Here is a 17,216-nt window from a genome sequence, read left to right on the forward strand (position 1 = left end):
ACAAATGATGAATACTAATAATAAAGTTAAATTGAATTCATTTTCTCCCCTATTGGGACCAATTACAGTGAGCTCCACTGGGGAAAACCTGATCGTCTGCGGGGCGTCAAATATCATTAAAACAACCTGCCAGATCACCATGGAAACCATCGGAACAGTTATGGTCTCACACATATACTCACACACATTGTGTGTGTAGTGCTTGGGAACATACCTTTATAAATGCTTTTTACAGATATACGTTATGCTTTAAAACTGTTTGCTCAATACTGATTTATCAACTATAGGTATACCTCCAAATTGTTTAACACCTCAGGTTAAAGGTACAATTCATCTGCAATTACAATATGTTTTGAACATTATAAATTGCTATATCAAAAATGGGATTAGGTGTGCAGGATTAGAGCACATGAATCTAGGCAGACTTTAAAACTCTACCTGTTGACACCAGTGTGCTGCAGTGCTGCAGGATCACTGAATTATATATTTTATTTATGCACCGATTTAGCCCCTCCTGCTGCAAAATCAGCAAGCAGCACTCTGTTACGTGGCTGTGCAGCACTTCATGTGCTCGACATGGTACAGGGAAGCTATGATTTATTAAAACCTAGAATTCGTTATCATAGCACTCTAAATCAATCGTATTGGTGGTTATTATTTGATGAATTACATGCTAACAATGCAAAAGTAAGTGCTGAGACTTTGCAACGTGATTTATGTTGTAATAATCCCTCAATGCGCAAGAAAATCGTGACACAATCGCAAGTACACAGTCAAAGTTAAACCAGGAACTCAGGCTGTCAGTTTATGGTGGATGTTTAGTACAAACATGTTGTAGTCTGACTGTCTGACGTGGTCTACTCTTTCGACCAAATTTCAACATGTATGATCCTCTGACCACTAGTGGTTGTGGCCCTGTTGGAGCTATTTTGGTTCAGCAAATGAACACTCCTCTTAAAAAAATACACAGTAATTTAAAGTTGATTCATCTATAATTTACTGTTCATGGACATTATGCATTTCTAAAGTTTTCAGCATAATTTTAAAAAGAAAAAGTGGCTAAATAGTACAGAAGGGAACACGCCTGTTTGGTTTTCCCCAAGTGCACCTTCACCATTCCAATGGCAGTTTGAATAGAGTCTGACATGGATAAGTGCACCATCTATTGTGACTTTGACACTCCGGGTTACTGTTCAACCTGCCCACTTTTCAGCAATACGAATGGACAATCACTTCTGATACAGCAGCCTGTAAAATAAATAGTGCTATTGCATGGAAAAGACACAATCATATCACCCTAGAAGAAGTCAAAGCCGTTATTATTAGGAAAACAAAATGTTCTCTCCTACCCAAAAAGCGTCAAAATGTATGCCATCAACTCAGCCCACCACTAATAATGGAATATTTAGTCCTGCCTTAAGGGAAAATCATTTTGCCTTTTCCCTGGCTGCCTCCACAGGGAGGTCAGCGGTCAGGGTCAGCTACCCAGCAACAGCCCTGGAGCTTGGAGGACTTCAGCGTCTTGTTCGGTGGGCACTTCAGCAGGAGGGCTGCTTGCTGACCTGCTGGGGCTCGAACCCCAGATTCTCCATTCCGTGGATGGTCTATGTGACTGCTAAGTCAACTCCATGGCCTCTGAAAATGTTCTCTCCCGGAGGAAAAGAGTGTAGTAGAGTGTGCATGAGGATGAGTGTTTAAACTTGAAACTAATCATGCCCCCGTGGTATTAAATTAACCTTTGCCTGATGAGTTCTCCATCTATCAGTCCAGTCCTCCGGCCAACTCTAATCCAATCACATCGCTGCTACAAATTCAACAATCGCGAGCTGCAGCAGACAGACTCCTGCTGTGATGCACATTAATCTGTCCACGTTTGGCCCAGCCTCCCATCCTGCTGCAGCTCCGGACATTTGACTGTGTGTGTGTATCCCTGTCTGTTTGCGTAGGATCTAATATTGTCTCGTGGCCTCCGTGACAATGTGAGCACCTGTAATCACCAATCCGTGTTACCCTGCAGTATGCGAGAGAACTGTTGACACTCTCAGCTCATAATTACTACACCACCTAGAGAGAGCGGCCACCTGTGAATATACACCACCGACAGGAAGTTCCAGAGTTTTTTCTCCACTCCCGTCCTTGAAGTGCTCTCCTTCTAAAAAAAATACATCTGTCTTCGTCATGAATTCAAGATAATTTTTTTCAAAAAATGCCCAAACACCCCACCACCATCACATATATTTGAGCAGTAGCTTTAGTTTTACTGCAGTGGTTGGCACAGCTTCAATGTCGTCCAGCCGCTCAACATTTCTGCAACTCAGCTATGAAAGTTGGTGGTTCGAGCATGTGCAATGAATTTGTAATTGCAATATTTCCATTTGGGCCATAGCTTCCTTCATATTTTCACTTGAAAGCATCGCTGGCCCATATGTCTGGTGGTGTGGAGAGGCTTCTTTACCTGCTTAAAATTCACATCAGCTGTCCAATCCAACTATTGTCAAAGCCTCACTGTTTTAATGTTATTTTAACCAGAGCTTGTATCTGGATCATTGTAGATCATTGGTTGCTCTCTATAAAGTTTTCTTAAATATCCAGTGTTAGTTTTCCATTGAGGGATATAATCAACTAAAGGTTGTTTCAGAGAAGATTTGACCATGACAAGTACATGTTGGAGAAGAACTACTTTTGAAAAACTTGAACAGGTCACATTAAGGACTGTGGCGTGATCTTTTAATAACTTTGGAAAATGTTCAAAAAGGAAAACTTTACTGTATCAAAGGCGTGTATCAGTGTCATGGGGTTGCATAGTGTTCAAAGAGAGAGCATTGTCAATATACTTTAACCCTTTGAACCAAATTTTTCGCTCCTCTCACATTTTTCTCTGTGGCCTTGATTTTTACTGCAATGTATAAGTCCTGCACCTGTATTGAAGCGGAACATTCGGCATTAGAAGTAGAGAGAACTCAAAAATGTCTTGTGTGCAGTTGCCATAAATGATACAAAAGAAAAAAACTCAAGTTGAATATCTTTGATAGTTTATTTTACAAAATTTAGCAAACAATGGAATCTATACACCCAACGTTTTCCGAAGTTACCAGAATTGTTACAAAAAAGAAATGGAGGCTCCATGTGAGATATGTATAAAACTATTCACATTTTTACAACCTCTACTTACAGCCTCTCCTGTCCTCTCCTAAATGTACTGTGCTCAGCAGCCTGCAGTTCAGTCTTAGTTTCACAACATTTTTGGTGTTGGTTTCAGCTGAATCAAAAATGGCTTCCTAGTTGCTCTGATAGCGCAGAATTTTATTGTTTTTTTACAAGATCTGTTAAGAATAAGAGGTTTATTGAGACATTAAATGAGACATGTAGAATTAAACATTTTGGATGAAATATCAAAACTTTAATCTTAGTTCGGTTGTGTTTTCTGCAGAAAGATGAAAATCTGACAATTATGACATATTTGAGGAGTTCTGGCTATGATAAACCGGGTAGTTTTGGCAATTGTTTAAAGAAAACATTCTTTCCATCCTGCCGGTGGGTTTTGGGCGTCAGAGGGTTAAGAGGCGAATTTACACAAGCACGGCTTTTGCGTCTCCTAGAGTTGCTTTATAGGAAAAAAAGACACCACGTAATTCCCAAAGCACCCACAAAGAGCGTAACACACCCCAGATCGCACCAAATTTGGCCCCGTCCTATGCAAATGAGCATTACATTAATACTTTGCTATGAGGATAATTGCAATCATCCGCAAAAAAGGTCAAATTTCATTCGGCTGCAACTCCTAAGGGGTGTATTTACACTGTGATCATCAGCACAATAGCTTTTTTGAATCAGGCCTTGACACATGGCAGATAGTGGTCACAAGTGATGCACAATTCATGCTATAGGTGTCCACAATCTGTTTGCAGATGTGAGGAGTGGGAGAGAGAGTGGATCTGTTAATGATGATTGACATGGTGTGCTTGGTTTTGACTAGACCTTTGGGACCAATGATGATCATATCAGATTTGTCAGAGTTCAGTTAAAGAGAGTTGGCTTGCATCCATGATTTAGAGAGGCAATAGGTCATGGTGGAGTGAATTGTATTGCCGATGGATTTTGTGGACATGTAGAGCTGGATATCATCTGCGTAGCAGCGGAAGTGGAGACTGTGAAGATGGATAATATGAACAGGGGGGAACCAAGTGCTGAGTCCTTGGGTACACCTTGCAACAGAAGGAAATAGTTGCCAAGTGTGATCACATTAGAATTGCCTGAGCATGAAAAGGGGAGATCTCACCCAGGTCTTAAGTGTTGTATAGAAACAGAATGATTATTCACTACTCAGACACAATTTAGTAGGAGTATGTTTAATAGCAGATGTCAGGAGAGTTGTAGATTAGAGAGAGATGGAGGGAGGTAAGAGGAGAAGAAAATGAGGTCTGAAATGGGTTGGGTGAGAAAAGGAATGGTAGAAGTGATGTGTTTTTAGCACGATATTCCTTTTGACAGTGACCTCTAATAATCTGACCTGGTACACATGATAGTGATGCACACACCCTAAACTGCTGACACAGAGAGAAAAATACACTTACAGTGATGATACCAGTCATTTAATGTATTTCTACAGGAACCTTTGACATTTTTTTATCTCAAGATTCTTCCGGTAATATTGACCCCGACAGTCCTAATTCTGTATTCAGATTTCACAGCTTTTTTCAGTTTCTCTGTTGCTAAACGGGTAGAGAAAAGCATTAATATTGAGAGGGTCAGGAGTTCAATTCCCACAGCGACCACTCATGCTAAAAGGTTGTGTGTCAAAACTCTTTGCATGCAAGCACTTGGATAAAAGCCTCAAGTGAGAGATATGATTCTTTTTCATGGTGAGTTTCAGAGCAGAACCACATGGACCTACTTAACATTGCCTCATCTCTGCTAGCTATGGTTTGACTTTGCCAACTCCCATGTGGTTATTCCCCTGTGTGCAGTGCTGGCCCTCCCTATACGCTGAATACACAATTGTGTAGGGGCCCACTAATCTTGTTTTTCCTTTAAACATTGAAAGTTGCTGGGAGACATAAAGCCAATAAATGGCAGTGGAAGGCTAGTTCCTACTTGATACAAATTGGCTTAGGTTGGAGATATGAAAAAAGAGAGATTAATATAACAATAACTGGCTACATTTCTAACAACTTAAACACACTGGATTAACTTTGACTTAAAGCACAACAAATTAGTAAATAACAACAATAAACACATGTTGGCCATAGTTAGCTTTGATGTAATATACATTACATTTTTTTTTTTTCAATACTCTGTCTTCACTGTGTGCATAGGGTGTAGGTTTCTCTACAGGCTGCTTTACCATTATACCAAATAATGGGGGATTTTTTTTTGTGAGCAAGTCAAATTGCAGGGTTTTCACTCACTTTGGATTTAGCCACTTCATCATCCAAATTGAAAATGTAATCCTCTTCCAAGGTTTTGTATTAGATAAGCTTTTATGCTTAAAGTTTCATGGTGTTTAAGACTGGGGAGAGCCTCTTAAAAAACGTCACCTGTTGCAACACGTACAGTGAATGAAATAATTGTATGATTTGCATAAATTGCTTGCATTTGGTTTGATATTTTTGCTGTGGTTATTGTATGTCAACGACTGCCACATTCCGTTCACGGTGGTAAAACCAAACTTCCCCCACTTTGATGTCAGTTTAAATACATTTTTATCAATTGCTAGCTGCAGACACGAGAGCTTCTATATTCGAACAGGACATTTAACATGGTTGTCTTCGCCCATTTGACACCAAAACCCTGTCCAGATTTGTCTTATTCACACTCAAACTCATTTTCTCTGGTTCCCAGTCTAAGGCACAGTATTCAAGCTGTGAATACTCAAGTACGAGAAGCTGGCACTGAGTTAATTTCACAAGACACTGGCTTTTGAAATAATCCTCCCCTTTGGACGACAGGACAGATTTCATTAATAGCGCTGCAGGAATTAGTCCAACCCGGAAATTACTTGGCAATTCCGGCTCCCTCATCCTAAAGTCAATGGGTTTTTGTTTAGATGCCTAAGGTAAAGTCGGTAGTTAACACAAGCTTAAGAGATTTTTAAGTTTGGCGCTACAGTATATACTCATGAATTACCCCTCTCGTGGATTTTTAAGATGTTATTTGTTGTTTGTTGCTAACAATTGGCTAAACGGGACTCTAGCAGGTTCCGAACATTACCCGCCCTTTAGCTTAGTGGTCTTGACGTTGAAGTCATGTAACTGTGGTGTTGTTTGTTAATAACCTTAGCTTTTAATTTCTGGCGATCGAAAATAATGCTTAAAAATTTGAAATACAAGGTGGTGTTCCATAATTGTGAAGATTATGGGGCTGAACAAAACTTGTAAGTATGATAAACTTGTGTTTTCCACAACCGCTTATTTTCTGCAATAATCCCAAATCCAATGGGAAAATTCCATCTGTAATGTTAATGAACTGGTCACCGTCTTTATAATGGACTGTTCGCTAAACTCCTCCCTTAAATAACAATTGTCCAATCACAATTTAGCAACTACGACTGTAGTGATTCTCTTATTCTGCATAGGGCAGGTTTGCCAAGCTTTTGGATTTGTTAAAGGAAAGCGCTGGGGCAGAAGCCTCTTACTAAGTATCTACACGCAGATGGTTTGCACATGGTCAATGATGTGACCCGGTTTTTGTGAACGATGAAACACATGTCTAATGTTGTAAAATGATGGCGGTAAGGTTTAGACTATAAAACTACCTGATCAGGTTCCCGAAAATAACATAATGGTTTGGCTTAAAATAATTGTGGTTGTAACGTAAGCCACTGACGTAACATCAGGCGATTAAGTGGCATAGCGTCGCGTAAAATACCGCAGAAACCAAACCGTAATCCAGCTTGCATAGTGTTGAATGTACCAGGCTTTACATCTCTAAGATCACCTACATTGCGCATGGAGTTCTTCTTGGTATTTACTACTTTAAACAACAATAAGCAAAAAGAGACAGTAACATTGCATTGACATAATTCTAAAGCCGTATGAAATGAGAGAAGTTTCCCAACCTGTGATGCCAAGGGACCATATGTGCTGGCTAAATGTGCCATGTCAGCACAGTTGGTACTCAGATATATCACTGGTAATGGCTGAATCTGACCTCAAATCAGACTCAAAGGTGCACGTCGTGACACATCTGAGTCTCCCCCTCCTCCTCCTCATCTCTTCCTCGCAGGCTTTTAGAGGAGTATGACCTCACCATAAGGCGAGAGTCTTTCTTCCAGCTGTCACCAACATTTTCTGCACATGCCTCCTTGCTCCTCTCTGCCCTCCTTTTTCATCTGCTCTATGTTTCAAACTGCTCCACTCTTCATTTCTCATCTGGTTCTCTCCCATTATTCTCTTTCTTCTTTCAGAGCATTATGTGGAGCAATGTAGGAGGCATGGACCTCCACCTGTCTCTAAGATTTATACATGTTTACCTCTCCCCTTGTTCTCACACTGCTTCTCAACCTCTTCTTGCCTCTGTCCTTTCTTTCTTGAAGGTTATTTTTTAAGAAGTAATCCAGGATGAAACTCCAGCTAATCCATCAAATGTTTCGTATATGTTTATGTTCTCCTTGTCTTCCTTAAAAGGGTTTTAAAGGAGTACATTTGGGGAAAAGGGATGTCCCTGCTGTCTCTGACTATTATCTTCTTGTTCTGTGTCCAGGATTTTGAGGGAGCATTTAGGGGAGAAGGAGATAGAGCTGTCCTTAACGTTTGATGCTGTGGACGAGGCAGACCTGGCCAACTACACCTGTTATGTGGAGAACCACATCGGGAAGCGCAGCGGGAGTGCTATACTGCAAAAGAAAGGTAGACTACAACTTCTTTCCACTTCCACTTCCACAAAATATATTCATATAGCACATAAGCACGAATTAAGAAAGTAAAGGAAATGAAATAGGGCCTAGAGCAAAGACCTGTGGCACCCCAGAGCTGCTTTGTGTTTCGTAAGGACCATGAACCAACACTTAAGAGCACATTCTTTGGGGAAGGTTTTATCAATTATTATTATTGTTTACAGCATGTCGATTATGTGATACAGTTTGTGGCCATGTTATCCCTATAATAAGATTCATTACCTCTAACAAATTCAAAATTCTGAACAAAACCATTAATAATAACCAATTAATAATTTATTTGCCAAACTCTTCCAACCAGCAGGTCACTGATGACGGGAAGTCTGATACCATGTTGAAAGTCTATTATAAGCCAAAAAGCCTAGTTATTTATTCTGTACATTAATTATTAAAGGAATATTAGAAAGTAGGAGAAACCCCCTCATTTGCTTTCTTTCTGAGACTTTGACAAATATATTGATCCTTTGTATCTATGAGGCAATTATGTTAGCTTAGCATTATGACAAGAAACAGTGACAGGGGGAAACAGCTAGTATGTCTAGAGTTCACTAATTAGCACATTGTAAAAGTTAAAATGACAAAGTCACTCCACCTAGATGCTGATTACCAGGAAATGTAAGCCTTCAGTTATTCCTGTTTGTGTATGCATTAAAAACACATGGTACAGCATGTTAATTAGTTTAATTTGCAGAGATATTGATGTATTTTTGAAGATAATATAGATCTGTTTTCCCCCTGCTTCCAGTCTTAATGATATATGGTAAACTAAGCGCATCCCCTCTTGGCTCTAAGCTCAAAAGATCTCAAAGTGGTTTCAATGTTTTCATTTATCCCTTGCCAGGAGAGCGAATAAGCAAACTATTCCTCTCATCAGGTTAAACATTACCTAAAGGAATGTCAATTTCTAATTTTAGATATTTTACTGTCATATAGACAGTAAACAAGTAGCCGAGTCGAGTTCTGCATTTAAAGCTTCCACGGTGTGTTGTCTCAAATGCAGTGCTTTGTTTTTAACCCTGACACGCTAAATATGAAACTGAATCTGCTAGGATATAATCCATTTCTTTTTATGATTCTTTCAACAAGGAAAACCCCTCCAGATCAGGAACTGAAGCTTCTTTAATGGCCCAGCAAATACTGTATATGTGGATGTGAACAGCTTCAAAGATTTTTAACAAGTATTCTGTCAACATAAAATTTGAGAGATATAGAAAAAGTTTTTTTTGAAGATTCCTTTCAAACATTTTGTCGGATGGCAAGAAAAACACGTAAACACATATGTGGGCTCTCAGGAAATCCAAGAGAAAAGATCAGTACTTACATACTGGACACCACTCTGTTTTGATTGACTGTTGTTCTCTAGAAAGTGTGGTGAAAAAAAACTCCACAGCAAACAGTGCTGAGCACCACAGAAGGAGACAAACGAAAAGGACAGGATCTCGTAGTTACCGCTTTAAATATTCCGCTGAAAAATGCATGAGGGCAAAGCTCCCTTTGTAAAACATTTTGCAGCAGTCCTGCGGTATCGTGCTTTCCATCTGATGAGCAGAGAGAACGAGGCCTGTTTGAGTCGGAGGCCACGACCCGGAGAAAGAGAGACAAACCTAGAGAGACAACGAGAAACAGAGAAACAGCTCCAGAGGAGGAGATGAATTATCTCTGTTACCTCAAATTTTCGCCGAAAAAAGAGGGCCGTGTGAATGCCCTCCATATGAAATAAATGTAGGTGATGCAGAAGAACAGGGACAGGGGGAATTTAGGGGGAATGTGGAAAGAGATAAACAGGCACAGAAACGGTGGGAGACAGAACGAGGCGAGGAAATGGAGAACAAGGGAGAAATAATAGATGCAGATGGGGGTATAAAGACGGGGGAGGCTGAGGGGTGTGGGAGAATATTTGGAGACTAAGTGAAGAGAAAATAAGAGGATGGAGGAGGGCTAAAAACACTCTCCGTCATGACTGCTGCTGAATGCCTTGGGTGTCAAATCTATCTTACTATTCTTAACTTGCACCCTAGGGACTCTACACACACACACACACACACACACACACACACACACACACACACACACACACACACACACACATGGGTTCAAACAGACAAAGACCTCCACATTAGGTTAGGAATGGGAACTGTGGGTAGTCATTACCTCACATGGTAATTACCAGGATGAACACAGGAGTGTGTGTGTGTGTGTGTGTGTGTGTGTGTGTGTGTGTGTGTGTGTGTGTGTGTGTGTGTGTGTGTGTGTGTGTGTGTGTGTGTGTGTGTGTGTGATCAGACCTGATGCATATGCACACACACACACACACACACACACTCTGTCCTCTCAAGTGTAACGTTTCAAAGCACGGCTCCTGTGTTTGAGTGCCCTTAACCATATGCACATACAGTATGTAAATCTACACGTTCAAAGTATCCCTGTCAGCTACAGCAGCAGTTTTTCTGGGTGTAGCTGCTCCGTCAGCTTCAAATGAGACAAATCCTCACAACAACTGTTCGTATGATATCTTATGAAAATGTATTCCTCATTTTTTCTTACGTTTCCCTGCCCCACGTGACAATTTCTGCTTGTTACATGCATAAACAGTCTTTTCAAAATAAACTTCCATCTTCACAGGTAACAAACGAGTTAGGTTCAGGCAACGACACTACTGGCTTCAGGCGGTTCTCATCCAGGCTGCAACCTCCAGTTCTGCCAGATGAAGCAGATGTGGAAGTGTCTTAAAACTTGCATTCTCTCTACTGACCTGAAGGGGGCGACTCCTCTGGTTGCAAATAGAAGGCTGATTGTGTAGAAGTGTATGAGAAAATGACTCTACTTCTCTCTTGATTTATTCCCTCAGTAAACATTGTAAACATGAGTTTATGGTCTCAATCTCTAGTTTCAAGTCTTCTTCAATGCAAGATTATGTTAATTTAGTAAATTATGTTCCAGTGTTAAGTAAAAATAGACCATAAAGCGGAGTATGCTTTAGGGTGGGCTTACTTTGATTGACAGATTCCAAATATGGTAACTTCTGCTCATCGGTTGCGAAAAAAACAACACGGCGACGGCAGAAATCCAAGATTGCGACGGCAAAATCGCCAAAACTAAAGGTTTGAAACTGCAGTCCACAAACCAATGGGTGACGTCACGATAACTACGTCCACTTCTTATGGACAGTCAATGGTTTCATCTAGCATTCGTAGCTTTACCAACGAAAAATGATATGCCGTAATATATTGATATCACACAAAGTCTTTTGTATGATAACCACGTCATCTTGAACGAGGAAGTATAACGACTGCTAAATCACACACCGGGTGGGCGGGAGGGGAGATGGATGGGTCCAACAAACAGCCATCTTTCAGCCAGGAGACAGAGGCTCCTTCCCCATATGGAACGAGAAGTCAATCTTCTTGAATCCTAAAGGAGTTTCCTGTGAAGATGGAAGTCTATTTTGAAAAGACCGTATGCATGTAGCAAATGGAAATTGACACATGTTGCTGGTTTTGATATGAAAACACACAACAAATTAGGAGTAACTTTTCTTAGAATATCATACAAACCCTTGTAGATGAAAGATCTGCGTTTGTTGGATGATCCACCTTCACCTTGTCTTGGCTTTTGTGGTTTTCATACTTCTTTGTTCATGATTACGTATGTGATATCTATGAATTACGGTGCGTTACTTTTTCCTAGGTATAGCTACGAACGCTGGATGAGACCAGCCAGAACTAGATCCCCTGAAAATGTAGAAAGACTTGATGGTTTATCTTGGATTAGGGTGGATAATGAATCCCTGTCCATGTAATTAATGTGCATCTCTTACCTGTTTCCTTCACATCACCCAACAGACTGAACAATAAGTACAAGTTCTAGACCCATGAGGGACTAACAAAGTTATGTTCAGAGCTTTTTTATTAAGGTGCAGCAAGTGATAATTCCACATAGTCTTCATCACAGAAGCGGTAATAATAATATCAGCTCAGTTCATACAAAATATGATGCAGTCTTGGAATAAGATAATAAGAGCAGTGGCTTAGTTGAGGCTGTGTACAGCTTAAGATGAATGCTTGGCAAATCACCTTTAGTAGACATGTAATTATCCTGCTGAAGGAACATTTGTATATGTGCTGAGTCTTTTTCTTAATTCATGAGTTTTCAAAATGATGTGCATAGTTCCATTTTTGTCTGTAGTCGTTGGAAACTCTTTTTCCAGGAAATGTCTCCACAGGAACCCAGTTTGTAATACTGCTAAATATATAAATATTGCAATACTTTCATTAGTTGGCCATATAGGGTCAATCACCATTGTGTTACCTCATAAACAGTTTTAAAATGATAATCTTCAAGGTTGCCATGTCAAACTATCACTCATTAAATTGCACATATATTTGAACAGATCAATTTTTTCATATTAACTATGGATCAAATAAAGTGAAAGCATTCAAAAGGAGCACATGAGCCAATGATTTTATTGAGACACATGGAATTCTATACTATTTCTTCTTTGTTCTCACCTCTTCAAAGTTCACCAACAAACTTCCAAATGTGTGCTGTAGGCTAGAACCGTGCAGTGTATGAATGGACACAGACGTATTGAGATGAACTGAGTAGAAAGCATCACCGATGTCAAAGACTCAATCAGGAGCTTTTAACAGCGGAGCTCCTCCTCACTGTTGACCAAAAGCACCGCTGTTAGCTCAGTCGTGATACACTTTCTGGTCCTAAGCTTATTGAAAGACCAGAAAAAGTCACAGACAGTCACAATGAGATATCTCTTCTGTGGAGCTGAGCATTTAAACAAAGATGAAGTCCTTAAACGGGCCAAGTTTTCAGAACAAAACTGTTGAACCAGCAACAGACTGAACTTTAAGTTTAGAAGACTGAACTCAAGACGGTCACGCCATATTTAACAGCAAGTTGGCTGTTAACCTTTGAAGTGAACTGAACAAAATCAAAGGATGTGCAAAGTCATTCATAACGTCCACCTCTAGCAGCATATATACGCTGCATCTTAAAAAGTTACTAGCCGGTAGACTGTTCCAGCGCCTCATGGCCCCGGAGCTTCGGAAGCTAACGGGGTCACATTTGGGCGCCTGAACGTAACATGACAGTCTTTACAAAGCACAAGCTACCGTAAGTTAGCGCCAGTTATCAAAGCTTGATTTCACGCGCCGTGTGTGTGATTGAATTAGGGTGCTCTCTCACCCCGCATCGGCCGGATGTAACGGGTTGATGCATCCGTGTGGCGCGCACATGGACACACACACACGCACCTGTAATACACACACTGTACACTTCCACTGATTGTGACTGACAGAGCAGAAAGAGCTGACATCAGCCACCATGAAGAGAGACTTACTAGAGAGAAAAAAATGGAGGGAGGGAGTCCGACTGAAAGAGCTGACAGGAGAGGATGGATTGAGAGAAAGTGACAGACAGGCACTAGAAAGAATCGCTGATGTCATTCAAAGGTTTCTTCTCACCACTCCGCCTCGGATCATATTTACTTCATCTAGGGGGGGCAAAACGTAGAGATTTGGGCAGTGCAGCGAGGACTGATCTGGGATGAGCAAAGGAGATACAGCCCCAAACTGCCCTCTCAAACCAAGTTGTTCTCCCCATGTCTCTTGTTGCTATTGTTGTGACTAAATTGCCAGTGTGCAATTTTGGTTTCTGTTGCGTTCATGGCAGTTATCGCACAGCCACTACAACCCTCTGGACTGTAGTGGGGCTTAAGCCACTTTTCTTGTAGCCTGGTAGGAGCAGGACAGATCAGGCCAACAGAGATGTGGATAAAGTGTTTTAAATCTGATCTGGATACGAGACACTTGAAATTTGTACACAAAGCCACTGACTGATTATATCTTCTTAATATTCGAAAAAGTCTTACTTTCCCTGAGAAAGAATCACTTTTTTAAAAAAGTGTAAGCTATCTTGTCTTCATGTACTGGTTGTTCTGGAGCTTTTGGTCATATTTTACAAGATCTTAACCTGGCAGATGTTTTGCAAAGGTCTCATTGAATTTCAGATGTTCCAAATTTCTATTTTTGTTCCTGTGCACTTTAAAGGCCTTGCACACCCACACATGTGCTTTGTCCATCGGGGCCAATTTTGACCTGTGCTCAAATTGGGGTTGTGTGAGGCTGTGTTGGGATTATGCTAGTTGGCCAAACCTCCATGAGCATGTAGTAAAGACAAAGGTCAATGATAAAGTCAATATGCACACATAATAACAGAGAGAACACCTGTGTGGGCGTAGTAAGGAAGAGTAGGAGAGACTTCTTCTCTGTATTGGATTAAAAGCTTACTAAATGTTGGGAATATCATATAGAATACATGGCCACTAGAGTCTGGAGACACTGGGAAAAACTGGGGAAACCTAAACAGAGGTTTTCCCAGTTTTTTATTAACTTCCAGCTGCCTTTTAAGGAACTGCATCTTAAGGCCTTCCAGCATCTCAGGGTTCTAATGAAAGATGAGACAGATGGTACGTCGGGAGACAAACTTTAAGGCTATTTTTATTTTGTCATCATTAATGTTGTTCCTTGACAAATTGCTCTGGCAACAGATGCTAAGTGCACTTCTAATGAAGCCATCATCGCTTGACGCTTTGGAAGTTTTGTCTTTGTTCCGCTTGTGTCAATAAAACATATTGAATTGCATTGAAAAATTGATAGACAAGGCCGTTAAATTCAAAAAGGTGGAGTCGGTGTGGCTGTGTTTGGTTGTGAGGAGAGGACAAAGAGCACCACAGGGAGAAAAGTTAGTGAAAAATCTCATTTAAATTTCTCTCAGCATCCCCCCCCCCCCCCACACACACACACACACACACACACATGCAGAAACCCGACCATTACCGTTCACTTCCCTTCTTATGCCCAATAAGTTAAAAGCGTAATTAAACTTCAACATTCAAATTCTGCTCCCGTTTTCCCATGAACCCACATTTGGGAGACCGCGGCAAGTGACTCATTACTAATGGAAAATAACAGAGGAAGATAGATGGAGGAGGGAGTGGTGATGGAGGGACAGAGAAAGAGGAACATGTGGGGGTGGGGGGGTGGAGAGAGAAGCGGAAGTCTCTAAACGTGTCTCATTACTAATGGAAGCAATCTGAGTTCACTTCACTGCAGAGCAAATATTTGCTAATTCGTTCAATTTCACTATTTTTCTTCCCCCCTCGGACTGACATTCCCTCTCTCCCTCCTCTCCATCCCTCCCTCCCTTCCTCCCCATCCCCAACTCGGTGGCTGTCCCACCTCTTCAGTGCATGAATAAAGGTGGTGTTGCAGCTCAGAGTAGAGTTTGGGTGACGCCTACTGGTGAAATGTGGTTACTTCAGTCAGATTATGGACTGTGAAAAGATAGGTGCATTGTGGGAGAATATTTCAAAGAGAGAGAAGATACATATTAAGCCATTTCAACTATATTTCCAAGAAGGCCTTACATTGCACAATTTGTCCTTCAAATTCTCCATCTTATGTCACTTATTTTGATAATACAACCAGAAAAGAGGAAAAGATCTGCCCCGGTGGCATTTATATATATATATATATATATATATATATATATATATATATATATATATATATATATATATATATATATATATATATATATATATATATATATATATATATATATATACGTATATATATATACGTATATATATGTCAAATTTGTTTTCAAATGAAATGTTGACTGGTAAAGTCATACGGAACAGAATATGAGTTGATGTGTGTGTGTGTGTATGTATGTGTGCCATGCACGTTTGTGTGTGTGTGTGTGTGTGTGTGTGTGTGTGTCAGGGGGACGGTAATAGATCATATTTCCCATGGTGTCATTCACCAGCCATGTTTCATTAATCTCCCATACACTCGTATTGCCTATGATAGCACTATCATTCACACACACACACACACACACACACACACACACACACAAACACACACATATACAATCTGTACTATCCAGACCATGTAAGTGTAGGTGTGTGTGTGTGTGTGTGTGTGTGTGTGTGTGTGTGTGTGTGTGTGTGTGTGTGTGTGTGTCTAACATGTTGACTTGAGCTCCTCTGTCTCTCTCAGTCAGGGCATCATACTCTGTGTTGCGGCTGACTTGGTGTGTTTTGCCAAATTATTATCTGCAGCTCCTTTTAAATAAATAATTATTCTATTTTTGTCAATTCCTGTTTGTTTCAATGACCTTAACTTACAACATATATATATATATATATATATATATATATATATATATATATATATATATATATATATATATATATATAAAGGTATGGTAGGTTAGCTAATGTTCATAGGCTAGATGTAGCTGTATAACTGGAGATACTGAGCCAGTCTAATGACTTTAAAAGTTACATAGGCGTCAAATAAATCTTGATTAAGCAGTACTGAACAAAACGATGGCAGGAGAGCAGAAAAACAGCTGAACAAACACATCAATGAGCGTTCATTTTCTAATACAAACTTGGTTTAAAGTTCTTATGACAACAATTTAGCAAAATGTTTGCCCACTTTACTTACATAACCAGCAGAAAACAGAGCAACATGGGTATTTCAAACCTTGTCTTGCCACCCGTTGAGTTCTATAATCACTGGTTGTTTTTGCTCTGGACGGTCGGGCTATCTCTGGCTTTACCAAAAGTTTTGATGCTAACACTACACAGAGCTGCAGAGCTGCCCGTTAATGCGTAGTTGCATTGGAACTTCTAGCGACCCTTTTTCAAATGACAGGGACTCATGTCATCCAACATCAGAATACGGCCTTGTGTTGCTTTCATTGAACGTTTAACTGCAATATTCATTCCGTTACTGACCTCTCTGCAGAGGACAAGTCCAAAGTTCATTATTATATAAGCAAATGAAGAAACAAACGTTGATAAGTAGCTCCTAATTAATAACCTGGGATGTTGTTAGACACACTGCTAAGAAAGTTATAAATGAATCTGTGATTTCTCAAATAAACACTTTCAATTGATTTTCTGTATCTCTCTGACTGTAGATATGTATCGTCTGGAGCTGGCTGGAGGTCTGGGGGTCATATTGTTGCTGCTGGGAGTCCTGACTGCACTTTACAAGTGCTACAACCTGGAGATCATGCTCTGCTACAGGAGACACTTTGGAAGTGATGAAACTGAAGACGGTAAGCCTCGCTGTGTGTGCTCACTTTTACTGCATAATGAGTGTATTAGTAAAGGTAATGAGTGAAAGGCCATTTTTAGGTTATGATAGAAAAAGTAGGTGAGGCGTTGTAAAGAATAAACAATAACAACACACAATAATTACACTCAATCAAGTCTAAACCTAGTCAA

At 40.2% G+C, this 17,216-nt stretch overlaps 1 protein-coding gene across 1 annotated transcript in view; it reads left to right on the forward strand.

Annotated features, from left to right (window-relative positions):
* The window catches only part of il1rapl2 (interleukin 1 receptor accessory protein-like 2), a 327,856-nt gene that overhangs the window by 291,559 nt on the left and 19,081 nt on the right, over positions 1 to 17,216 (forward strand). The window contains exons 8-9 of the mRNA XM_054597719.1: positions 7,702 to 7,847; positions 16,907 to 17,047. Of these exons, the coding sequence (XP_054453694.1) occupies positions 7,702 to 7,847; positions 16,907 to 17,047 (287 nt within the window). The remainder of the gene's footprint in view (positions 1 to 7,701; positions 7,848 to 16,906; positions 17,048 to 17,216) is intronic.

Source organism: Anoplopoma fimbria, chromosome 4, assembly GCF_027596085.1.
Source record: "Anoplopoma fimbria isolate UVic2021 breed Golden Eagle Sablefish chromosome 4, Afim_UVic_2022, whole genome shotgun sequence".
Taxonomy (NCBI): domain Eukaryota; kingdom Metazoa; phylum Chordata; class Actinopteri; order Perciformes; family Anoplopomatidae; genus Anoplopoma; species Anoplopoma fimbria.